At 41.4% G+C, this 25,357-nt stretch overlaps 1 protein-coding gene and 1 long non-coding RNA gene across 4 annotated transcripts in view; one reads left to right on the top strand and one right to left on the bottom strand.

The window, feature by feature from the left end:
* The window catches only part of COL4A3 (collagen type IV alpha 3 chain), a 127,372-nt gene that overhangs the window by 76,281 nt on the left and 25,734 nt on the right, over window positions 1-25,357 (top strand). For all 3 annotated transcript variants that reach the window (XR_012373961.1, XR_012373960.1, XM_025890618.2), the window contains exons 18-32: window positions 587-628; window positions 3,123-3,207; window positions 4,439-4,474; window positions 6,671-6,835; window positions 9,878-9,970; window positions 10,673-10,768; window positions 12,935-13,005; window positions 13,830-14,012; window positions 16,340-16,508; window positions 18,457-18,549; window positions 19,200-19,304; window positions 21,745-21,842; window positions 22,369-22,519; window positions 22,897-23,010; window positions 23,967-24,134. Coding sequence is in view for 1 of the 3 variants with exons in the window: in XM_025890618.2 (XP_025746403.1) it covers window positions 587-628; window positions 3,123-3,207; window positions 4,439-4,474; window positions 6,671-6,835; window positions 9,878-9,970; window positions 10,673-10,768; window positions 12,935-13,005; window positions 13,830-14,012; window positions 16,340-16,508; window positions 18,457-18,549; window positions 19,200-19,304; window positions 21,745-21,842; window positions 22,369-22,519; window positions 22,897-23,010; window positions 23,967-24,134 (1,669 nt within the window). In the remaining 2 variants the exon portion in view is untranslated. The remainder of the gene's footprint in view (window positions 1-586; window positions 629-3,122; window positions 3,208-4,438; window positions 4,475-6,670; window positions 6,836-9,877; window positions 9,971-10,672; window positions 10,769-12,934; window positions 13,006-13,829; window positions 14,013-16,339; window positions 16,509-18,456; window positions 18,550-19,199; window positions 19,305-21,744; window positions 21,843-22,368; window positions 22,520-22,896; window positions 23,011-23,966; window positions 24,135-25,357) is intronic.
* LOC141370153 (uncharacterized) overlaps window positions 10,344-25,357 on the bottom strand; it is a 45,307-nt gene continuing 30,293 nt past the window's right edge. The window contains exon 4 of the long non-coding RNA XR_012373964.1: window positions 10,344-11,361. This is a non-coding gene — a long non-coding RNA (uncharacterized lncRNA). The remainder of the gene's footprint in view (window positions 11,362-25,357) is intronic.

The raw sequence follows: 25,357 nt of genomic DNA, 5'->3' as shown, positions 1-25,357 counted from the left end.
GTCATGACACACTCAAAGGTCATGATCAGTGAATTATGAACCATTTCATTTGTTGCTGACAACATGTTACAGATGTTTTCAAATATTGTCGTTTCAAGTAATTGTAGGGATATGGGCAGAGTAAAGATTTATCCTATACTAATATGACTTCTGGTAGAATTCTGAAAGTGCTGTCCTGATTTGGTAAGGAAGGGGGTTGGTTACAGGTTAGTTGGGACCCTGGGAATTGCACACAACCCATAGCCTGGTTTTGCTGTGCCTGTAATCTGGGGGAGAACGTGGGCATGTGAAATGCATAGGAACACCCTCTGAAGGTATTGACATGGAAGAAACACGTAAGCTACTAGAGCAACAACCTCTTCCCAAGACCTTGTTGACAGGATTCTTGTCCCAGATACGGCCCTCCAGGGAAATGACCCAAAGTCAATGTCCCGTTCATTTTAACTCGGTTTGTACATTATATGGAAATAACATGACTTTTAGCATTAATTTATTGTTTAACTGTTTGTTTTGCTTTTTAAGCATACTAAATATGTAAATACTTTGGGTTAATGTACTCATAATTTATAACGGTCTTTCAATACAGGGGTGGAAAGGGGACATTGGCCCTCCAGGATTTCGTGGTCCAGTAAGTGTAACTAAAGACAGTATCCATGTTGGGGCGCCTGGGTGGCTCAGTCGGTTAAGTGTCTGCCTTCAGCTCAGGTCATGATTCCAGGGTCCTGGGATGGAGCCCTGCATGGGGCTCCCTGCTCAGTAGGAAGCCTGCTTCTCCCTCTCCCACTCGCCTTGCTTGTGTTCCCTCTCTCGCTGTCTCTCTCTCTGTCAAATAAATAAAAATAAAAAAATCTTAAAAAAAAAAAGACAAGTATCCATGTCATATTTGATCAAGTCCTTCAAAGTATCAAAGAAATTTTGAATCAGTGTCTCTCATTAACTATTAAGATAGAGATTATGGTATTTACTTTTTTTATCACACCAGGGGAGAAAATAGCTGTTGTCATTATTTGTCCAGTGGACAATGGATAAATATTTCTATTTGGTCCTATTTGGTCTCTGGAAGGCACTAGAAATGCCCACCCTGAGCAATGGGAAAGAAGAAACCCTTTGTCCAATCAGACATGCCCCAAAGTGCCCTGTGCCCTTGAGCAGAGTAGGAAGGATGCACTGGAGGTCAGCTGGGGCACCCATGGGAGAGGGAGCCCGCTCCACCCACTCCAGCGGGGCCCACATATGACAACCTGTATTTCCACGCACCAGAAGCTCAACCAGGGCCAGCGAAAACCAGTGACCCCCCCGCCAGCCCAAACTCCATCTCAACAGGCAGTCTCCTCTCTCCAGCATGGACATGGATTTGATGTCTGTCAGCTCCTGACTTCAGAGTGCCCATATTCTCTATTTTGGGACCCTGTAGCTTAAGGAGATGAGTAAAAGGGACCCAGGCTCCGAATTCTGGTATCCCTTTCTCTCCTGCCTTTAAAAGACAGTAGTTCTCAGGGCACCTCAGTGGTGCAGTGGGTCAGACTCTTGGTTTCGGCTCAGGCAGTGATCTCAGGGTGGTGAGACTGAGCCCCAGTCAGTCTCTGCACTGAGCTCGGAGTCTGCTTAAGACACCGTCTCCCTGGGCGCCTGGGTGGCTCAGTTGGTTAAGCGACTGCCTTCTGCTCAGGTCATGATCCTGGAGTCCCGGGATTGAGCCCCACATCGGGCTCCCTGCTCAGCGGGGAGTGTGCTTCTCCCTCTGACCCTCTTCCCTCTCGTGCTCTCTATCTCTCATTCTCTCTCTCTCAAATAAGTAGATAAAATCTTAAAAAAAAAAAAAGGCACCGTCTCCCTCTCTCTCAGTCCCTCCCCCACCCTCTCTCTCTAAAATAAATAAATAAACCTTAAAAAAAAAAGACAATAGTTCTCACATTCAGTGTGCTGAGCAGAGCTGCTATTTGTGATTATGCTGGTTGCACAGAAAGGTCCATGATGATAAAAGAGTCATGGGGTGGGGGTGAGGGGGTTCCGTTATGCGTTGCAGTTCTCAGACCCCTCAGGCTAAGCAATTTAACTCAGTAACTGGAGGAGCATCCTGGAAATTCACATCTTCACACAACAAGCCAATGATCCAGATGCAAGTAGTCCCAAAATACTTTTATGGAGTTGCCGGGAAGAAGAAATGGGCCATTTTGTGAAAGCACTTAGCCAGCATTTGGCAGGTGCATGTATGTCATTATGGATTTTGTGATGGAGATTATTACATTATCATTACTGTTACTATTATGAATTATTTTTGTGATTTTATACATAATTAACCACAATACTTTTGTTATCTCTTTTTTAAACACACCAACAAAGTAATTGGCCCCATGCAGCATACGAGAAAACAAAACAAAACTTTTATATTTCCATCTTCTTTCCTTGAAGATAAGTGTACTGAATTCTAAGTGAAACCGACTTGTCAGTTGCGCTTGAGAGAAATTCTTAGCATTCCTAACTTGCTGTGTGTGTTTCAATTCTATATAATTCTGCAGCTTCTAGTAACTTCCTTGGAAGTTCTACTTAGGAAGCAGACGGTTAAGGAGACCAGCAGTAGGTCCACCAAGTGTGTTAGAAACAATAACCCTCAATATTATTGCAAGCCAATGGTATCCTGAAATTCAAAGAAACAATCAATGGAGTATTTTTTGCTGGGTGGGTCCCAACACACTCTGAAATAAAGTTAGTCCATGAGGACCAGCATTTTTAAAAAAAAAGTGTAATAGAATATAATAAAAAAAATGAGAGTTGATAATATATCAAAAGGGTAAGTCACTGCTTGTGAAACTTTAATTTCAGTATACATATCCCCCCATATCTAGATATGGATAGAACTGTGAGTTTGTGAGCTGGCTCACATCATAAAATGTATTTCTCACTGAAAGCCCATGAAATATATGATATGGTGATACCAGAAACATCAACTTTGATCTTTAAATTTATCCATCATGTATACATGACTTTATTCCTGCTAACACATAAACTTATGAATTCAGGAAAATACCATTTGGGGGTGGGGGGAAAGGACATTGAAGTATTGCATTTGGTGAGCTCACCGTAAATAGCTCTCCTTTCTCTTTATTCATTTTTCCTTGAAGACAGAATATTATGATTCATACCAGGAAAAGGGAGATGAAGGACTTCCAGGCCCACCAGGGCCCAAAGGAGCTCGTGGCCCACAGGGTGAGAATAAATTTCTTCCTAAAGCATTTTCTGACCATGTCCATGTGTTTATTTCCAGGCAATGTATAATAAATGTGCTTATAGACCTAGAATTTACAGGGAGCAAAAGGGACGTTTCCCAGTTTTCATGGATGGTAGTATTGGTGTGTCCTAATTTTCATACTTTCATACGAAAATTCCATAGGTACTCTACCATAGAAGGTAATTAAATTCTCTTTGTGTGCGAAAGCATCAAGTTCAAGTCTGACAAAAAAAAAACACAAATGTGGCCAGAGGGCAGGAGGAGGGAACAGGAAGAATCGGCAATCTCAGCGGGATAGGAAAGAAAAAAACAGGGACCCTGAAAAACTGTAAACTGAGACAATCCACCCACTAGTGACAAGAGGGGCCTGAAACCTGGGTTTCCTGACTCCTGGCACCATGAAGTAGAGTCACATTTACTCAGATGCTGTCCCTTTGGATAGATTAGAAAGGTGTAGGCCAAGAGCTCTCCTCTGTGGCCACACATCACAGAATCCCTGGGAACTCCTTAATAATGACATGCCAAGGTCCCTTCCCTGGCATTCTGATGTAACTGTCTGGAGGAGGGCCCTGGGCACCGGTAGATTGTAAAGGCTCCCCAGATTATTCTAGCGTGTGGGCAGGATCAAGAACCACCAACCTAACGCAAATTGTTGATACAAATAAGATTTCAAAAGAGAATTTCACTTACGAGAGTACAAATTCCCAGTGTTCTTAAATAAATGGACAGAGAAGTACAGACATGGACAGAGATTTTTTTTTTTTAATCTGATATGTCCACTATAAATCACTCATATGTATCAAAGAATTAGAACCCTGTTGCACTGTCACAGCTAGAAGTGATCTGAGATGTAACACCTGGCCAAACCACAGGACCTTGACAGTTCCAGCTATTTGCTCTTGTCCGTCTGCACCATTCCAGCCAAGTGTCAAAGGCAGAGCAGGCTCCTAGTAAATGTCCTCTGAATTGTTTGACGGTGGTAAGGTGGCATGATTCGCTTCTGAGTGTTAGGCATCTCAGACTAGTTTCTTCTCTGTAGTTTGTCTAAACAAGTGAAACTTTCTAATATTTATCTGTGTGAGAGTGGAAGAAAAAGTATGAAAATATTTATTATTAATTACGATAATGTGGTCACCCAAAATTTCAAAAATAGGGGGAGGGAAGTATTTATGCCTTTATGAGTAATCAGTTACTGTTACGGATTTGTAGGTCCCAGCGGCTCCCCTGGGGTTCCCGGAAGTGCTGGTATGTACATGTTTCTTGGGGCACCAATAGAATGGAAAATCACGGGGGCGCCTGGGTGGCTCAGTCGGTTAAGCATCTGCCTTCGGCTCAGGTCGTGATCTTGAGGTCCTGGGACCAAGCCCCGCATCGGGCTCCCTGCTCAGCAGGGGAGTCTGCTTCTCCCTCTCCCTCTGCTCCTCCCCCCTGCTCATGCTCTCTCTCTCTCCAATGAATAAATAACAAATCTTAAAAAAAAAAAAAAGGAAAATCACTTTTGCGTTGCTTACATAAGACAAATGTTTCATTAATTGATCTAAAAATGTTTCCAGCTTCTTCATTGTTAACTTTGTGACTCATAGCAGAAAAGGGAGTAGAAGCTGACACAAAGTGACTTGGGAATGCTCTTTTACTTCTTAGTGGTTTTAACTAAAGTGTAAGGCAATAACTGGTGTAGGAGCAGAAGCCTTGAAGCTCAGAGGAGGCACGGAGGTAGAAAACAGTAATTTATAGTAATTAGGTTGGTTAAAAATGGTAGTGTTCATAGTGTATCACATGTTGTGTAAGTACATAGATTGCACTTTTTTTTTTAGGTTTATTTATTTATTTGAGAGACAAAGCGCAAACAAGCCCAGAGAGGGGCAGAGGGGAAGAATCTCAGACTCCCTGCTGAGCGTGGAGCCCTACACGGGGCTCAATCCCACACCGTGATATCATGACCTAAGCCGATACTAAGAGTAGGTGGCTTAACCAACTGAGCCACCCAGGCACCCCATAGATTAAACTTTTATGAGTTTATGTTTTATAAAAACACCCATGAGTCACTGGAGTGGTTGCCTCTTGAGAGAGGAAGACTAGAATCAAGGACATTTAATCAAGGGTTAACCTCAGTGGCTTTAATTATAACTAAAATGCTGTCATGTGTCATTTTGTAGAGGAAACGAAACCATGAAAAAAATAGCAAAGATTTGATAAGCCCTGCCATTGATTACATTTTTCTCCCTGCCTTGTTGTACATTTAAACTATTTCATAATTTTGAAAATGAATTGAAATTAAGTGATTGCCGAACTATATGTATCTTATAAACCCCTTGTAAAAAATAGATAAATGGATAAATATTATAGGTACCTGCATGTGCATGGAAAAATATACACCAAATTGTTAACAATGAGTATCTCTCTCTCTTTTTTTAAGATTTTATTTATTTATTTGACAGAGAGAAACAGAGCGAAAGAGGGAACACAAGCAGGGGGAGTGGGAGAGGGAGAAGCCGGCCTCCCACCGAGCAGGGAGCCTGATGCGAGGCTCGATCCCAGGACCCTGGGATTATGACCTGAGCCGAAGGCAGACCCTTAACGACTGAGCCACTCAGGCGCCCCAACAATGAGTATCTCCTGAAGTTGGAATACAAAAGGATATTTTAGAGATCTGGCCAAAGATTAGGGAAGAGTTTTTTTCTCTCCCCCAAGTAATGAATAGGCTCCTTTAGGAAGTACAAATTACAAATCTCTAAAACAGATGCCAATCACAGGGATTTGCTTTTATGGCAAAATCCTTATGCTCAATAATCAGAAATAATCAGATATTACCCCTGCCGGTTCTCAGCCCTTTGGTGGTGAGGTCTTTCTTCTTTTTGTTAAACTGTTTGCAAGGCAGGGATTTGAGACAGGCCCTCTCCTCACATCCTTGTCACCTTAAGAGGGACAGATGAAATGGCTTTGTACCACCTGGCAAGGCTTCTCTCCCAGGAGATGCCTACCTCCCCACCACGCTCTTTTATAACTAAGATGTTTGGCAGGAATGAAGTCCAATTAGGACAGTCTCTCTTTCTCATTTCAAACACTGAAAGGTAGGTAGGTATCTTCTAGTCGCTAATGAAAAAACTCCACAAAGCAGCACATATCGAAGAATTTCTCATGAGGTCCTTTTAAACAAAAAGATGACAATGCATCTCTAACTCTGTTTCAGTCCCTTGTAATAAAGAAGTCCCTATCTTACTGATGGGACTGGGATGTTCTGGGCTTCGCTGTGCTGTGAAAGTTTAACAAGGCCACAGATGAAGGAAGGAAGATATTCTCTTTTTGTTTTATATGCTTTCTATGCCTCTCAATTGTGTAACTTTTGTTAATAAGGACACGTTACTTTCTGCAATTAAAAAAAGTAATACATATGAATCAGGAAAACATTGAAAATGCACTAACATGATTCTTTTCTCCAAGGGTCATTGAGGCTTGGCCCCAGAGGAGCCCCTGGATCTCCGGGAGTGAAAGGAAGTAAAGGGGAACGAGGGCCCCCAGGAAAGAATGCAGTGGGGCCTCCTGGGTCCCCAGGTTGTCCTGGTTCACCAGGCCCTATAGGGCTGCCAGGATATCCAGGACCACCAGGTAGATACCTAACGGGGCCCCTATTGTGTACACTGCCCAATAACAGATGTGTGCAAATCAATGGCAATGAACCTTACTTGCAGCTTGGCCATCAGTCTGTGTCGATCTTAGGAGCGATCTTTCTGCTGCTGTTTCATCTGATGAGCTATCTGTGAAGACAGCTCAGGTAGAATGAGGACATAGCAGGTGCAGCAAGGCTTTAGCCTGAGCTCCCACAGAGGGCAGAGTGGGAGGCAGGGACAAGGGACAGTGAAGCAGAGAAGGAGGGACGGTTATCAGGTTGGCCTTGGCCGAGTCTGTAACTGCTTGTCTGGTCCCTGGAGAATATCTTCCTAAAAGCTACAACTTTGGTTCAGGACAATCTGTCACAGGGGAACAAGAGGCAAGAATTTATCTACCCATTCCTATTAGTCGTGGGTCGAAGATATATCCCACAGGACCAGACTAACCACACACACACACACACACACACACACACACACTCTTCCAGGCTGTGTTAGCAGGGCGTCCCATGCACTGGCATCAGCAGGAAGACCCAGGGCAAGGAGGTGTGGGCTGGAGGTGCAGCAGGGGCATGGGGCAAGATACTGCCAGATAAAGTGGGTCAGAGACCACGTAGCTGCAGCCTAGAGGACGGGAAGTGCCTGGAGTTGTCCTCCCCTCTCTAGCCCCCCATAGCCGCCTAGCCTTCTCTGCTGGCTGACAGGTACATAGTACCTCAGAACATATGCATCACTCTTTGTCTCTTAAAACACCTCTCTGGAAGGTGCCTGGGAGGTCTTGTGCTTTATACTCAACCTTCCTAATAGCCCTAAGAATCTTCTGTTGTGCCAGGGATTTTTTTTTTAATTTGTTATTGTTACATTAATCACCATACATTATATCATTAGTTCTTGATGTAGTGTTCTATGATTCATTGTTTGTGCATAACACCCAGTGCTCCATGCAGAACGTGCCCTCTTTAATACCCATCACCAGGCTCACCCATCCCCCCACCCCCCTCCCCTCTAGAGCCCTCAGTTTGTTTTTCAGAGTCCATCAGGGATTTTATTTTTAAGAAGGGATTTTGTTTTTAAGAAAGGATTTATTATTTATAGACAGTGTGATTATAAATCTGGAAGATCCAAAAGAATAATCTGGAAAACTCTTACTGTTAATAAGATAATTCAGCTAAATTAGGTCTGGCTATTCGAGCAATATTTGAAAAAAAAAAATAAAAGCTTCCCTTTAGGCCAGTGGCTGTTTAAGAAATTATCCCATTAATAAAACAATATAATATCCAAGAACAAAAGCTGTCAAGCTCTGGTGTGAACCTATGTGGAAAACAAAGCAAAATGAAACTTAACTAAAACCTTTCACTGGGTCGGGGATTTTAACAATTTCTAGTCCTCCAAGTCTTTTTCAAGACGTAGGTTTAATGTGCTCATTTCATCGACCAGGGGCCTGAGGTGCACAGCTCTTGGCGCTCATGAGTGCCGTAATCGGGCTCTGGACCCCAGGTGCCTGAGGTAATACAGCTCCTTCTGCAAGACACTGTACATCCTCTCCCCTTAGAGGTGGCCCTGGTTTCCTGTCCTCTCTTACCTAAGCAACACCTGTCTGTCCATCCAGTTGCAGCTTCAACTTCAAGTCCTGCAGAATGCTTACACTGAGCCCACATCCTGTAACACTCAAGCTTATCCCGATAGTAGTTTTTCTCATTGCCGGTCTTTGTCAGTTTCCCCTACGAGACTCAAAGCTCTTTGAGGTCAGACACTGTGTCTGGTTTGCTGTTTTAAACTCAGCATGTAGCACAGGGGCTGGAACATTGTAGGTACTCAAATATTTGTTGAATTAAGTATGAAATGACCAGGAAAATGTGCAAGTAAATACAAATGTATAAATGTGTAAGTATACATATATGTCTACCTTAAGTATAAAACTGCCATTACATTTTACTGTTTAAAGATAACTATCCAAGTTAAGAAGGGAAGAATGAAGGGGGGGAAATCGGAGGGGGAGACGAACCATGAGAGACTATGGACTCTGAGAAACAAACTGAGGGTTCTCGAGGGGAGGGGGAGTCGGTGATGGGTTAGCCTGGTGATGGATATTAAAGAGGGCACCTATTGAATGGAGCACTGGGTGTTATACGCAAACAATGAATCATGGGACACTACATCAAAAACTAATGATGTAATGTATGGTGATTAAGATAACATAATAAAATTTAAAAAAATTAAAAAATAAACAAACAAATAAAAATTAAAGATAACTATCCAGTCATCTTAAAGACACAGAAAACTGGATAACAAAATGAGCATTCCTTTCAGACAGAGTCAAGCAAACATTACCCACACCCCATTCCATCTCAATTAAATGTCTCCACTGATAACCTTGGTCGCTCTGAAATTTGGAGCAGCTATAGGCATTGTTTTGAAATATTTAGTTTCATCAGCATTGCCTTCAACCTAGATTTGAAATGGCAAGACCAAAAAATCCAGTTATAGAACACAAGAGTTTAAGAGCGCTAGCTGTTCGTTGTAACATTATAGTTGTGGATACATGTGGAAAACTGGGAAGAGCTTTCTTGAAGAATGACAAACTCAATTGATGTGAACAAGCCATGCAGAGAAAACAGATGATACTCTGTCAAAACCTTTTCACTCAATATGTATTAAGCATCTACAATATATCAGGAAGATTCAGTGTACCTGAGATAATAGAATGCGATGTGACCCTTTGCCTAAACATTCTAAAGGATAGTCTTGGAATAATTGGAAATAAGTGGCTAAAATAACATGGATTAATTTTATGATGAGAACTAACCAGATAACAAACTTTCAAAGAATCACCACACTAGTATCAAAAAATATCACATGTCTGTAGTGAGAAAGGAAAAGCTGGTCAACACACTTCAGTCTTCAATTGCAGATAACCTTCAAAAGATGCAGCCTCCAAAACAAATATGGGGGAAATGCACATAGAATAATACATCTTACTGAAACACTTGCTCATTGAATAAAGAAACAAAACACTAGCTGTGGTGTTGTCTTTTTGCAGGTGACATCGTCTTTCGCAAAGGTCCACCTGGAGATGGTGGACTCCCAGGCCTTGTAGGGTTTCCAGGAATCCCAGGAGCCGATGGGCCCAAAGGTTGGTTCAATCAATGGTGTTGTTCTATAAAAGCAAGCCATTCTCATCATCATTCCTATCACTGATTGCACCCCTCGAAACAACAATGATCCCAAACTGCAGTCAGGGATGGCTTCTTTTGCAAAAGAATTGCCTAAAAGTATTCATTTATCTGCAAATCAACCATGAATTTGACCCATGCCATAAATTGTGGGATATGCCTAGAATATGAGTTTTATCCTGCACTGAAGGAGAGAGATACTGAGAGAGTAGATATTTTATTCTTGATTCAGGATTTCCTTTAAGAATATTAAGAAGGTCAGATAGATAAAGTAAGCCAACATAATACATGAACAATTTTTTAAAGATTTTATTTATTTATTTGAGGGAGGGAGAGAGAGCAAGAGCATGAGCAGGGGGAGGAGCAGAAGGAGAGGGAAACGCAAACCCCCCTGCTGAGCAGGGAGCTCAGTGCAATATGGGGCTTGATTCTAAGATTCCAGGACCAGGACCTAAGGGGGGGGGCAGACTCTTAACTGACTGAGCCACCCAGATGCCCCAAGATGAATGATTTTTTTATTAACATGCACAATGTCCTTGATGATTTCCACTACACCCCCCCCCATTTTTAATGTAATAAGTGGCTGCGTGGTTGGGAAACATCTGTCCTTTCTGCAGACGTGGTGTGGGTTTATGAGTAATGTGCGCATGCTCTCATTGCAGGGGAACCTGGCCTTTTGTGCATACAATGTCCTTGTGTCCCAGGGCCCGTGGGTCCCCCAGGACTGCCAGGGTTGGATGGCATAAAAGGAGTCCCAGGTACAGACATTTTGCACACAAAGGTTTTGGCAAGTACAAAAGGGTCAGCTCACTGGTGATGAAAAAAGCTATCAGACATCTGGAGGTCATGATGTGGTTTGCATGAACTTAGAGATTTTCAAAAGCATACTCTGTTAACATAAAGCAAGCTAAAATAACACAAAAACTGGCATTTCCCCCGTTCCATTTTAATTGCTGAATTCTAGCAAACCATGGAGTTCCCCATGAATTATAGACTGGGGTTCCTCCGGGGGTAGGATTTAGGAGGGGTGAGGCAGCTATCCCACACACACACCACCTTTTTCTTCCATAAAGGAATAAGCTCTCTCTCATTTTTTCTTCTTAAAAGACACAACTCTCCTCAGTCTGTTTTTTTAAGGTCCCCACTTTTTGGTAGAGCCAAGGGCAGATGCATGGTTTCATCCTTTAGAAGGATATAAGTGCAATAAATTGGCACACTGATGGGGGGCGACAGGGTGGTGTGGGCTCTGGTAAACTGGAAGGCACGTTGGAGGGGCCATCCCGCACCAGCTCCAGCCTATTGTTACTTTTCAACATTTTCGGCCCTGTGTTGATAAATCTTCCAATTTTTCCTGAGAAGAAAGAAATGAGGGTTTTTATCTGAAGTCTTACTTTTTTCAATATTAGCTACTAACTCCATTTTTGAGGGAAGAAACCATCTTAGAGGCCAATATTCTGAGAGCTAAGTAGAGCCCTTGTCATTTCTCCTGTCGACCTCTGTGCCAAACCAGGACCCTCCCCTACACCTGGTTGCTCCAGGCGTCACATCCCTGCTGCCCTACCTCCTCCCCCTTCCTCAGGCACAGAACTGGCCGTAGACAAAACCCTGAGGCAGAGAAAGTCTCCTTAGTTGGGTTCCTCTGCCCTTCGTGCCTTCGTGCCACTCTCCTGCTCCTTCATAAATGCCTTAGTTACTCCGTAGTCTCTGCCCCCTGACTCCCTGAGATGGGCCTGAGACGGAAATAGTCCGCGAGGGGCGGACTACTCCTCATGCGGCTCCTATTCAGTGCCCAAGACTCTGGGTAGAATGTCCTATTAAAACATAAACTAAGAAGGAAGGGAAGGAGCTGGGGAGAGAGGGAGGGAAAGCACAGAAGGAAAGCAATCATTATTTCCCTAAGCTCCCTCTGAGTGACCCCTAGCCCAAGGGTAGAATGCAAGTGGGCAGCTCGCTGACGACCAACTAGCCGTGTTGAATTTTCCTTGGTTTCTCTACATTCGGCATACTACAGGTATAGCTCACAGAAGATATATAAACAGGAAAACCACTTGGATGAGTATCAAAAAATATACCCTGACTTAAATCTTGCAAAAAATAAAATCTGAATATACATTTGTTAACACATTGGCTTGAGATCCAGCCAAAAGACCCTCTAAAGGGATCATCTTTACAGAGATATTTAAATACATAGAGGAAGTATAAAATTGTACAGTAAAATGTAATTTGGCAACAGATACCCAAAGCCTCGGGAAAGTTTGTGTCCATTTGGTCTCGCACTTACACTTTTAGGAATTTATTTAAATTACTCGATAACTTTGAAGTACTAAATACCTAGGGATACTTATCACAGCATTGTTGACTAGAGCTAAAGTTGGGGAAAGATCTAAGTTCTAAAACCAGCAGTTAGTTAAATAAATGTTGGTTGACCCACACAATAGGCTACTACGCAACCATTGAAGTGAAGCTATAAATCTGTATTTATTGACATATGATTCCCAAATACCATGCATATGTCCAGTGTGTTATGGATATAAAATTTTATGAGTAACATACATGAAAATTTTAGCAAATATTGTCTTCTGGTGGTAGATTTATGGGTGATTTTTTATTCTCTTCTTGCTGAATCTGTTTTTTACAATGAGCATATGGTACTTTTATGATCAAAACAAATAAATGTTTCTCCTTAAAATTATAAAGACAAGAATTTTAGGAAGGTAAGATTTTTTTTTAATGCCTTTTATTTTTTTTTTACATCATCTCTTATTCCACTTCTGCACTCACATTCACTCCCTGCACTGGGTGTTTTAAGATACAATTGTCTTTCTTTCCTCAGAAGAAAACACCCTATTCTCTTCATACACTGCATTACTCTGGCTACTCAGAGTTGGCGTTCAATGAATATTTAATAATTTACTGCTTTACAGGAGGACAAGGGCCATCTGGCATTAAAGGAAGCCCCGGGTCCCCAGGAAGTACGGGTCTTCCAGGATCTCCAGTAAGATTTCATGCTTTGGAAGCTTTAGTGTCAATTTGGGAAACAGCACGCTCTGGAAATACAGTTGTGCCACACAAAGGTTATCAGTTTGGTTCCTGGCAAAGAGTGCTTAATATTAGAGCATTTGATCGATACTTGACTAAATGAATGAATGAATGATGTGTGAATGGAATAAGGGAATGAAATAATGAATTTATAATCATTTAAAACGGTATCAGAGATAGTAGGTGGATCTGTTGCTGCCTGGGGCTGAGGTTGGGAACAGAGATTGACTGCAGATGGATTTGAGGGAATTTGGGGGAGTGATGGAAAAGTTTTGACACTGGATTGCAGTGATTGTGCCATAAATTACAAATTTACTAAAAATCATTGAATTGTTTTTGTATATAGATACATCTCATGATATGTAAATTATACCTCAATAAACTTTTAGAAATTAAAATTTTTATTATCACAGTGAATCAGAAAGCTATATAAAGATAAATATATTTAAATCAAATTATCCATAGATGCATGTTAAAATTTACCAATATTCTAACATAATCTAAATTATGGTGACGTTTGTATCGTATTGAATAATATTACTGGGTGTGTTGCATTGAATTGCACTAACTGTATTCTTTTCCAGTTTTGGAAGCAAATAGAAAAGAAAACCAAAAAGCTTGACATTATACTTGTAGGCCAAAGAAAGTGTCTTTAAAAAAAAAAAAACAAAACCCACATTCATTAAAATTGAAAAATTCTGGTTGACATTTTCTTTTTAAGATTGGCAGAAGAACCGCCGTACCCAAATGCAATGCAGCCTTGTTTCTGTACCGCCCTAGGGATTCCCGGGTGCTCCGGGGGATCCAGGACTTAACGGAGAAAAAGGTGGAGCGTCTCCGCCTGAGGGAGAAGTGGGTGCCCCAGGGGACCCCGGGCCCAGAGGGCATCCTGGAAGAAGGGGCTTGGATGGAACTCCTGGAACTCCCGGGGTCAAAGGGTCACCAGGGCCCAAAGGTGAACTGGTTGGTATCGAGTAACTTTCTTCAAATTACCTTCCCTGCAATTGAAATGCTCTGAAGTGGTGACCTTGGGCAATCTCCATTCAGAAAATGGTTGGCCGCTCAGCACAGTGGGTCCTTCCAACTGCGCACTGAGGTGCCTTGGAAGGAGCAGTAATAACCCCAGCAAATATGTATAGTATTTTGACACAGAGGTGGCACTTGATGGTGCTTTTAGCCCAAATGAAATTCTATGTTGATAATGACCTTGTCTCCTACACAAGTTACAATCCCTCATTTGTATCCGGTGAGTTTATACACAAGTTCAGTAAATGACAAATAATGGAAAGTTTTGGTCAATATTTTGGGGACAGTGTTCATTCTTTTAAGTGAAAATAAATGCTTAAAGACCAGAATATTTAGGAGTAGCGTCATCAAATAAACAGATCAAATGTTTTGTCATCTAAAATATTTAAGCTTCTGTAGATTCTCTTTTCATGAGATAGGGATAGAATCTCTCACACGTTCACTTGAGAGATTCCTACCAGGAGCAATTTTAAATCATCGTGGGGTCAGAGGCTGAGCACCTCCCCCCAGTGTATTTGTGAGAAGTTTGCCAGGCATGCTGCCCAGCCTGCTCCAGGAAATACCAGGTTCTTCCAAGATTTCTGAGTGTTATCCAGTCAAGGGGGTCCTGCCTTGAACAGGAAAACTTGGCAAATAAATTTGAAGATTCATTTACACACCCTTTAGTATCAGAATATAAAGTGTGGCTCACCGAGATACAGATGTGGTATACAGTCTTTTTTTTTTAAGATTTATTTATTTATTTGAAAGAGAGAGAGAATGAGAGAGAGAGAGAGAGAGCACATGAGAGGGGGGAGCGTCAGAGGGAGAAGCAGACTCCCTGCTGAGCAGGGAGCCAGATGCGGGACTCCAGGATCATGACCTGAGCCGAAGGCAGTCACTCAACCAACTGAGCCACCCAGGTGCCCCTGTGGTATACAGTCTTCCCAACATCTTTTTGATGACAAAATACTTTCTGGCTGAGACCAGCTAGCCGGTTCAGTGTTTCTCAGACTCTCCTCTGGCAAAAAGGTTGGCTGTCCCGGAATAGGGGGTGGTGCAGTTATACTTTATAGAGGGACAGAGTCTAGAATTCTCTGGTCTAGTATTAAGACAGTTCACATGATGCTTCCTTCTGCATCTCACTAATTTCCTTATTAGTTCCAGTAAAAGTAAAGTAAAGAAAAAAATTAAGGCGGTGATATGTTGAGTCTTATTCCCTGTCATTACAGAAGAAGGGGGAAAAAACAATGCTTAGTCACCCAATGATACTGAACAATGAAAAATCAAGTCAATTTTATTATTTGGGGCCATACTGGGGAGGAAGAGGAACTCGATTATTGTGTCACATTTAACTTGTTTAAAATATACAAGCCATTTCCAAAGTTATAGCCTATGCAATTACAAAAAAATATTTATGGAACACCTGGGTGGCTCAGTCGGTTAAGCGTCTGCCTTTGGCTCAGGTCATGATCTCAGGGTCCTGGGATCGAGTCCCACATCGGGCTCCTTGCTCATCGGGAAGTCTGCTTCTCCCTCTGCCTGCAGCTCCCCCAGCTTCTGCTCTCTCTCTCTCTCTCTCTGACAAATAAATAAAATCTTTAAAAAGCCAAAAAGATATTTTATAAGAAAAAAAAAGCATACAGTCTATCTGTATCTGTATCTCCTTTGTGATGAAAATAGCCGGTGAGGACCAAAGGTTTGCTGTGCTGGTTTTATTTTAGAAATGCGCTATTCCCGGGCGCCTGGGTGGCTCAGTTGGTTAAGTGACTGCCTTTGGCTCGGGTCATGATCCTGGAGTCCCGGGATCGAGTCCCACATCGGGCTCCCTGCTCAGCAGCGAGTCTGCTTCTCCCTCTGACCCTCTCCCCTCTCATGCTCTCTCTCTATCTCATTCTCCCTCTCAAATAAATAAAATCTTTAAAAAAAAAAAAAAAAGAAATGCGCTATTCCCATGAATGCCACTCTAAAGCTATTTGAACTGTTGGCTGATATGAACAAAGTTTTAGGGGCTATTATATGTATAACATCCTGCTGGAGGACACCTCCAGTGGGGCTCAAGAGACTGCAAGTTCATGAAATGTTGCTGAAATCCGAAGGGCACAAAACAGCAGAAATCAGACCGTGCTCTGATTTCAGTAATAATTCCCTTCAAATGCCAACTGCTTTGTAATTCAAGATTTTCTCATTGGCTGCTTATCTGGTCCTCCTCTTCATGTTAAGATTAACCCACGTAAGGAGATCCTGGACTGAAGCACTATCCAAACATATTCCTATTGTCACAGGCCCTGAGTGGTGAGAAGGGGGATCAGGGTCCTCCAGGGTATCCTGGCAACCCTGGGTCCCCAGGACCTGCAGGACCACCTGGACCATCAAACTATGGACCACAGGGAGAGCCTGGTCCAAAGGGCACCCAAGGAGTTCCTGGAGCCCCTGGACCACCTGGAGAAGCCGGTTGGTTAGTTTTCTTTCCAGTCCTGTTTTCCTATGGAGTGGGTCCATGGTTCCTAGAGCAAGTGAAGCTCCCCCAAAACTAATGAAGGCATAGAAACTTGCTTCTAATAAGTAGAATACGTCAACTCACAGACAGCTGAAATTTCCTGATAGTCTATCTACATTTACTAATTGATATATATGGGATGGGGAGCACCTGGCTGGCTCAGTATGTGGTGTTTGAGACTCTTGATCTTGGGGTCATGAGTTTGAGCCCCCTGTTGGGTGTAGAGATTACTTAAAAAAAATCTTAAAAAAATATGTGGAAGGAGTGGAAGTCTGTTATGGTAAACAAAGGGGAAGCAGAAATCTATGAAATTGATCTTGAGAAGCCTCTTGTAAGTCTCAAGGGCCCACTAATGTTACTACAAATTTGTTCTTTTTGACCCATAATCCAATGGATGGTTTATAAATAAAACTTCAAAATATCTAAGATAAATGAAGAAAGGTTTTCTGATAAGAGCTCTAAAGTCCCAGTAACTTTTGGGATCCACACGTACTGAACATAGTTGGTGGATTCAGGAGGAAGCCGATCCTCAATGTTTATCTGTGGCAGAGAACATGGCAGAAGATGAGAATTGCCATGTTGCTGACAGTTTTTAACAAATAATGCCACCCTATCATTTTTTACTTCTAACATCACTTTTTAAAGGGTTAGACCTAATAAAATAATGGCCTCTAAATCTTTTTATGGTATCCTTCATTAGTAAAAAATGTGTAAGTTCCTCCCCCCAAGTATTTATATATTTTTAAATTGTTTACATGCATTCCTAACCACACATGTACATAAGGCTTCTTTTATGATTATATATGTATGTATGTGTGTGTGTGTGTGTGTGTGTGTATATATATATATATACATATATATATATATATACTGCATCTTACTTTTGAGGCTACAGTGCTAATCCAAGGATTGGCAAACTATGGCGGCCCATCGTCTAAATCCAGCCTACCATATATTTATGTATGACCTACAAGCTAAAAATGTTTTTCCTATTTTTAAATGATTGGGGGGAAAGACCTTTTGAATAATCCTTTATGGCACGTGAAAATGACATGAAGTTCAAGTTTCAGTGTCCATAAATACGTTCTGCTGGCCCACAGTCACACTCATTCATTTACATATTGTTTCCGGTGGTTCCCATGCTACAATAGCAGCATTGAGTAGTGGCACAACCATCTGGACTACAAAGCCCAGATTATTTACTATCTGGCCCTTTACAGAAGAAGTCCTTCTAATCCATCTTCAAATCTTCTTCTGTTCTTTCTACGTGCGAATTTCTGGCAAAGGACTCCATTGTTGTAAAATATATTATCAAGTTTTTCCCATCACACTACTGTAAACTTATTTTTTTCTATAAATATATGGATAATACAAATCACTAACATGTTTTTAATGTTGGCCCCCATAGCCACATTATCTCAAATATTATGGGCTGGGTAGGCTTTATCTCCCCAATGATACATGAAGAACTTAATCAGAGGTTAAGATATGTGCCCAAGCCACACTTCATGTTTTGTTCAGCATACTGTACTTCCTTCCCATGCAAACTAGTGGCCCAATAAAGAAATATCCTATTAAATAAATATTCGCCAATGTTTAAGATGAATTCCATATTATCGATTTTTTTTAGAACAGCCTCTCTTTCAATTGACCAGGATTGAGGTGGGCTATTAATTAAAACAAAGCTGGGGCAATAGTAAATGCTTATAAATATTCAACTGAATAAGAAAGTTTCAGTGGGTTAGTCATCTTTACACCAGTTTTGAAGCCTATGAAGCAGAGACTATTTTTTTTCTCTTTCTGGGGATATGTTTCTAAACCCCTTATATCACATTTGTTCCCTCTGAACCAAAAAAAAGCTTCAATATGCACACCAATCTTATGATCACAAACTTTCTTAAGGTCCTAGGGGAGAATTCGTTATTTCGACACCAGTCCCAGGGCCCCCAGGACCTCCAGGGCCCCCTGGCCGTGCTGGCCCCCAAGGTCCACCTGGTGAGTATCCCCTCTGCCAAGTCTGGTGCATGGCATCAAATGGCAGCCTGACTATCCTCAAAAAATATTGTCCCTATGTAAGGAAAAACTAGATTTGGCACCAAAAGAAGCCAGAGGCCAGAGTTCTGTTAGATAACAAGGCCACACGCAGGGGACTTGTCATTTTTCTTTGGGATTATCCAAATTATTCCCATTGGTGCCTCTGATTCCAAAAAAGAAAAAAGAATCAATGTCATTACTTAAAAGGAATTCAAGAGCAGAACAATCTCCATGGATTTTTGGTGGGGGAGTAAGTGATGTTTGCCAGTAGTTAATCAAGCCAGTTCCTGCAGCTTCTTCATTTGAAAATGTAACTTCTTTGCCAATATGATCTAAAACTTAACTTTGCATGCATGATGGGAGACTTATGTAGCTCAAGATATCTAGAATATTTCTTTTGTAGGAATTAAATTCTATATTAAACATTATTTGTAGCTCCTAATGATTAGTCCATTGCATAAGAATGGAGAGGGAGGAAGAGTATACAGTTGGGGTTATGTTAAAATTATCTCTTAATTTCCAAAAAGGCCTAGGATGATACAGAAACTTAGATTTTTGTTTCAAGACAAGATGAAGGGAAGTTTCTTATGTGGATGTGTGTGTGTTTTCAGGTGTCCCTGGATCCATAGGAAAATGTGTTGATCCAGGTCTTCCTGGGCCTGCTGGCGAACCAGGAATTCCAGGAATCGGCTTCCCTGGGCCCCCTGGACCTAAGGGTAAATGTACAAATTTTAAAACATAAATTTTGTTGTGGATATTTAGAAAATATAAATACATGTCATGAATAACATAGAAAAGATCCATAATGTGATATTTAAAATAATGTTTTCCACCCATCTTAAATGGGAAAAAGAAATCTTACAATGATGTTAGGCAAAAAGGCAGAATTCACATATATTTATGCATGTCATCTCAATTACATTTTTTAAAATACATAGAAAAAGTTGAAAGAAAATTCACCAAAATAGTAGTAGTGATTCTTTTTGAGTGTGGAGTTATGAGGAATTTTTTCTTTACTTCTTAATAAATGTCTGCACTTTTTACACTTACGTGTTTTTTTCACTTTATACATTTCTTTTGTAATTAAAAAAGAACTACTAAATCACCAATAATTAGTTTTCCTATACATCCCCCTGTAAATTACAGACGTTACTTTCCTTTGGGAACAAATGCTGTTTCCCATCGAAGGGAAATCACCCCAAAGAAATCCGGATGCTGAGAACTCAAACCATAATCTAACAAATACATCAGAGTCTTGTCCAGGATGACATAATAGCCATTTCGGTCCCTGGGCTGTTGCATAGATTTTCAGATTTTATAATCCTTTTATGTTTGTTTCAATATTATTTAAAGTGCCTGTCAAACTATAATCCACTTTTTGGTACTTGATCTCCTAGATTAAAATGTCATCAGTGCTTAGCATGCATTAGTCCTACACAATTATGGGAATATTGATCTCAGTTTATGAATATTTGAAATGGAAAATGTAATAGCTTCAAGAATGTCTCTGACTCCCACTTCTTGGATGTCTTCCCAATGATCTCTGAAGTCATGCAGCCTGGCCCATATTTTGGCCTACTCCGTCTTGGACCCTGCATTAAGAAATTGTATCCTGGGTGCCTGGGTGGCTCGGTTGGTTGGGCGACTGCCTTCGGCTCAGGTCATAATCCTGGAGTCCCGGGATCGAGTCCCACATCGGGCTCCCTGCTCGGCGGAGAGTTTGCTTCTCCCTCTGACGCTCTTCCCTCTTGTGCTCTCTATCTCTCATTCTCTCTCTCTCAAATAAATAAATAAAATCTTTAAAAAAAAAAAAAAGAAATTGTATCCTTGTTTGTAACCCTATGGATTCACCCTCTGAAAGGAGACTGTAATTATGGGGACCAGAAGTAGCCTAAGAAATCCTTGAAAGTTCAGATTCAAAATTTCCCAGTTGAACCTATAATAATCCCATAAACTATGATGAATTAAAAACTGGTTGGGGAGTCTGGGTGGCTTAGTCATTAGGTGACTGCCTTCAGCTCAGGTCATGATCCCAGGGACCTGGGATCAAGACCAGCATCGGGCTCCCTGCTCAGCGGGAAGTCTGCTTCTCCCTCTCTCACTCCCCCTGCTTGTGTTCCCTCTTTCACTGTGTCTCTCTCTGTCAAATAAATAAATAAAATCTTTTAAAAACTGGTCAAATTAGAGGCACAAAAGAACTCTCTGAACGCAGCCCTGCTTCACCAGGGTTTCCTCTTGCAAACCACGGAAGAGAACAAATGATATGTGTGACTCCTTTCTCAATTCTATTATAAATATATGAGAAAGAAAGTAATCCATTATGTTCAATGGCATTAGAAAGTAATTCTCTTGAGAAAGGCTACCTAGGGCACCAGATATGCTTTATATCTTTTTTTTTAAAAGATTTTATTTATTTATTTGACAGAGAGAGACACAGCAAGAGAGGGAACACAAGCAGGGGGAGCGGGAGAGGGAGAAACAGGCTTCCCAAGGAGCAGGGAGCCCGATGTGGGGCTTGACCCCAGGACCCTGGGATCATGACCTGTGCCGAAGGCAGATGCTCAACGACTGAGCCACACAGGCGCCCCTGGATATGCTTTATATCTTCGCCTGGGTCATGCTTCGATAGGTTTCTGGACATGCAAATATTCATTTGGCTGTATATTTTGTGTAAAATACACTCCAAAAGAAAAAGTCGGCCAAATGGTCAACTGGGATCAGTGGAATTGCTCCATCAAAATTGTAGCCATGCTAAACAACAAAAAGGACAAAGTCATTTTTTCAACTGAGGCTCTGATTTGGAATGGGATTTTTTTTTTTTTTTTTGCTAATGTAGCAGTTGGCTTTTTCATCATTCAGACTTTCATAAAAACATCTCTAGCAACTTGCCTCATAAAAACATAGATAAAGGGGAGGGGGGTGGGGGGATGGGTTAGCCTGGTGATGGGTATTAAAGAGGGCACGTTCTGCGTGGAGCACTGGGTGTTATGCACAAACAATGAATCATGGAACACTACATCAAAAACTAATGATGTAATGTATGGTGATTAACATAACAATAAAAAAATTTTTAAAACATAGATAAAATAACAGAGATACTGCTCTAAATCTTTTACTAAGCATACTCCTGCAACTTGTATTATGTTTCCTCTGTAGGAGAGCAAGGTTTTCCAGGAGCAAAAGGAGCACCGGGTTGTCCAGGAGAAATGGGGAAGCCCGGGTCACCTGGAGAACCGGGTCTCCCAGGAGCCAAGGTCTTCAAGAATTAAAACTCAGATGGATGTGTGGGGACGACGGGGGGTAATCACAATCATCCAGTTAGGATGCTCTGGGTATAGGACTTATCTATATATTGGTAGATGATGAAAATATTAAATACTTTTTAACGATTCTCTGAACCATCCCTCCCTTTGAGAAAGGAAAAGTGATGTTAGGAGACAGTTTTGCCTCCCCGTTTCCTCCCTAATCTTTAGGAACATTCAGAGTATTTAAAATGGAAGGGCTCTAAAAAAGTGTGGATCACTATGAGAAAAGCTGTCACAAGTAGAAACATCTAGACTGTTTACAATTTCAGTCTTCTGCAAAAGTGGCGGTTACAGAGCCTCAAGAATGGTCAAGCATAATTTTATAGAAACTCAGCAATTAGAGTTGAAAAGGAAAGAATGGTGGTAACTGTGCAAGAAGGATTATTTTCAAGTCAAAAGCCCTAAAGACCAGTCAATAGCCAAGAAAGAGTTGGAAGTGTTACATAGTGAAACTAATACAATTTCTGTGCCACAGGGAGAACCAGGAGTAGCCGTGCCTGGAGAACCAGGAACACCAGGTTTTCCAGGAGAAAGAGGCGGTTCTGGGGAAAATGGAGAAATTGGACTCCCTGGACCTCCAGGTCTCCCTGGGATTCCAGGAACTGGAGGGCTTGATGGACCCCAAGGTATAATAGCAAGTGTGATTACTTTTCTCCATAGTGAACTCTGCGAAAATGCAGCAAGTTGAAGGCGCTCTGGGACGAAGAATTCTTCTCAGACTTCTAGTTTGACAAATAACAATCTGTGGGGCCTAATTATTTTTCCATTCAACATTGCTGCCCTCCCTTTGTTTTTTTCTTCTCTTCCTCTTTCCTTCCTTCCGTCCTTTATAATGAGTGTCCTTTATAAAAGTGTCCTTATAAAAGTGCCCTATATATTTAATACCAGTGGTATTAAATATAGGTTCCATTTAGGGGGGAAAGTTACAGGAGAAGGATTGTGATAGCAGTACTAGGACCTTGGGTTTTGGCACCTGAATATATTGCTGGCCTCTATGTTGCAGGGGATCCAGGGAAGCCTGGACCACCTGGAGAAAAAGGACCCCCAGGAAGGTGCACGGAGGGTCCCAGGGGGGCCCCAGGACTTCCAGGATTAAATGGGTTGGAAGGGCAACAAGGTAAGAGGAAGACCTTGAAAACCAGTCATTACGTGGACAGGTGACGTGAGACTCCTGCTCTGTGCCTTGCTGCTTAACATGGGAACCGTCCAACAACAAGACCTGACCGCTGTTCAACGGCAAATGTTATTTTAGCAGTCTAAACCTTGTCATGGGTTTGTTGCAGTGAGTAGCACCTAGAGAGTGAGAGACCTGAAATTAACACAGCAAAATTGGTTTGTCTCGCATGCAAGACAATGTGAACACTGAAGATACATATAAACTTATATTTGCACGTATATTTATATACATATAAACACTCAGAGAAAGTTTTATCTTTACCTCCATAAGTATATCAAGTGGTAAATAGATATGTACTTAATTGCTTCCCAAGCAACATAAAATAAGGGTGTGAAATAACTCTAAATGCTGCAGGCTAGGTGGCCCAGATTATGAGAAACTTACTCTATTTTGCTGGCTCTTCTCATTCAGATCTGTGAACGGAGAAAAATCCTTTAGAACTCAGCTAATGCCTATGGGCTATCACATTGCTTTTATGTTCACAAACCAATTTCTGGCCAAGACATTAATGGTTGTAGTCGTGCTATTATTACTTCCAGAAGTATCTGGTGGCTCGCCTCCACCTGTGGTTGTGTGATGTATTCTGCAGGTGAAAGACTGAGCTACAGTCGTAAAGCGCAGTCCCAGGATGTGTCTGCAGGACTAGAGAATAGATCTAAATTCTACACTTTTATTACTGCATGAATCACTGAAACAGAATGTTAAAGCTAGAAGGGATCTTAGAAATTGTACAGAAGGGGATGTCAATCAATCAATCAATCAGATAAATGTGTGGTTTGTCCATAATCACACAGCTACATATTTATAGCCATAAAAAATATATTTCTGGAGTTGGTGGGGAGGCAGTTGTGTGTTCGTTCATTCATTCATTCATTCATTCATTTATTCATATATAGGCAGAAGAGGTGAAACAGGGCCAAAGGGAGACCCAGGTATTCCAGGCTTGGATAGGTCAGGCTTTCCTGGAGAACCTGGACCACCAGGGATGCCAGGTCATCGAGGTGAAATGGGGCCACCTGGTCAAAAAGGATATCCAGGAAATCCAGGATTTTTTGGACTACCAGGTATTCTTTTCTTCTTCCATCTTCTTCCACATTTTCTTTTAAGGTGGCTGTATAAATTGGACGTAGGCCTAGGCTTTCGACTCTACACTCCTCTTTCAGTTAATTTAAGTGTTTCTTACTGAATTACTTGCACGGGGTTAGAGAGCAGAGCAGTGGTGGTGGTACAACGATCACATTTCACAATTACCCAGGGTATGACAACTTGGGCTGTGCAATCCTTTTTTATATGTTACTACTAAAGAACATTTGCTAGTATTTTCTTCAGAATTTTTGCATCTATATTTGTAAGGGATACTAGTCTGTCCTTTTCTTTGCTCATGGTATCTTTGCCTGGTTTTGGTATCAGGGTAATGCTGGCCCTTATAGAACAAGATGGGAAGTATTTCCTTCTTTTGTATTTTCTAGAAGAGTTAGTGAAGAACTGATATTCCTTAAACATTTGATTGAATTCATCAGTGAAGTCATCTGAGTCTGGGCTTTTCTTTGTGGGAAGTCTTTACATTACCAATTCAATCTCTTGTCATAGGTCTACTCAGACTTTCTGTTTCTTCTTCAGTCAGTTATGCCTCTCTAGGAAGCTATGCATTTTATCTAAGTCATCTGATTTGCGGGCATAGAGTTGTTCATAGTATTCCCTTATCATTCTTTTTATTTCATCACTATTTTTATAGTTTATATGTTTGGGAAGAATATTCCAATAGTCTCCTCATGGCATAAGGACCTCACCAATCTCTCTCCTCCAGAGAAGAACCCAGAAGAACAACTTAATCTGCAAATTGTTCTTTCGTTTATATTATTAAGCTCCTACCACATGTCAGCACTGTTCCAAGTCCTAGAGACACATCAGCAGACAGGACTCCACCTCTGACAGTGGGGGAGACCATAACAAATGCATTTAAAAACTAAGTTCAACCGCTTTGAGGAAAATAAAATAAGGGACTATAACAGAAAGCCGTTGGTCAAGGACTGGGAGGAGGGAGTGCTCCAAAACTTTAACATGTTCTGCTTTCATCTGCAAATGTGATTTGCTACCAATGACCTCCACATACATAATGTAATAAAGACCTTGTACTAACCTATCTCCCAGACAAATACGGTTGTTATTCTATTTACAGAAACCATTCCTTCAACCCTCTTTAGAGGTATAAGTTATTTTATTTTATGGAATATGTCGCTTCTCTCATTCTGTACAACCTGACCTGCTTTGTGTGAACTTGTTTCTA

Source organism: Callorhinus ursinus, unplaced genomic scaffold (genome assembly GCF_003265705.2).
Source record: "Callorhinus ursinus isolate GAN/ISIS: 27379988/994484 unplaced genomic scaffold, GSC_fseal_2.0 scaffold2, whole genome shotgun sequence".
NCBI lineage: Eukaryota > Metazoa > Chordata > Mammalia > Carnivora > Otariidae > Callorhinus > Callorhinus ursinus.
The sequence above is the reverse complement of the archived record's forward strand: the minus strand, read 5'-3'. Positions and strand labels throughout refer to the sequence as shown.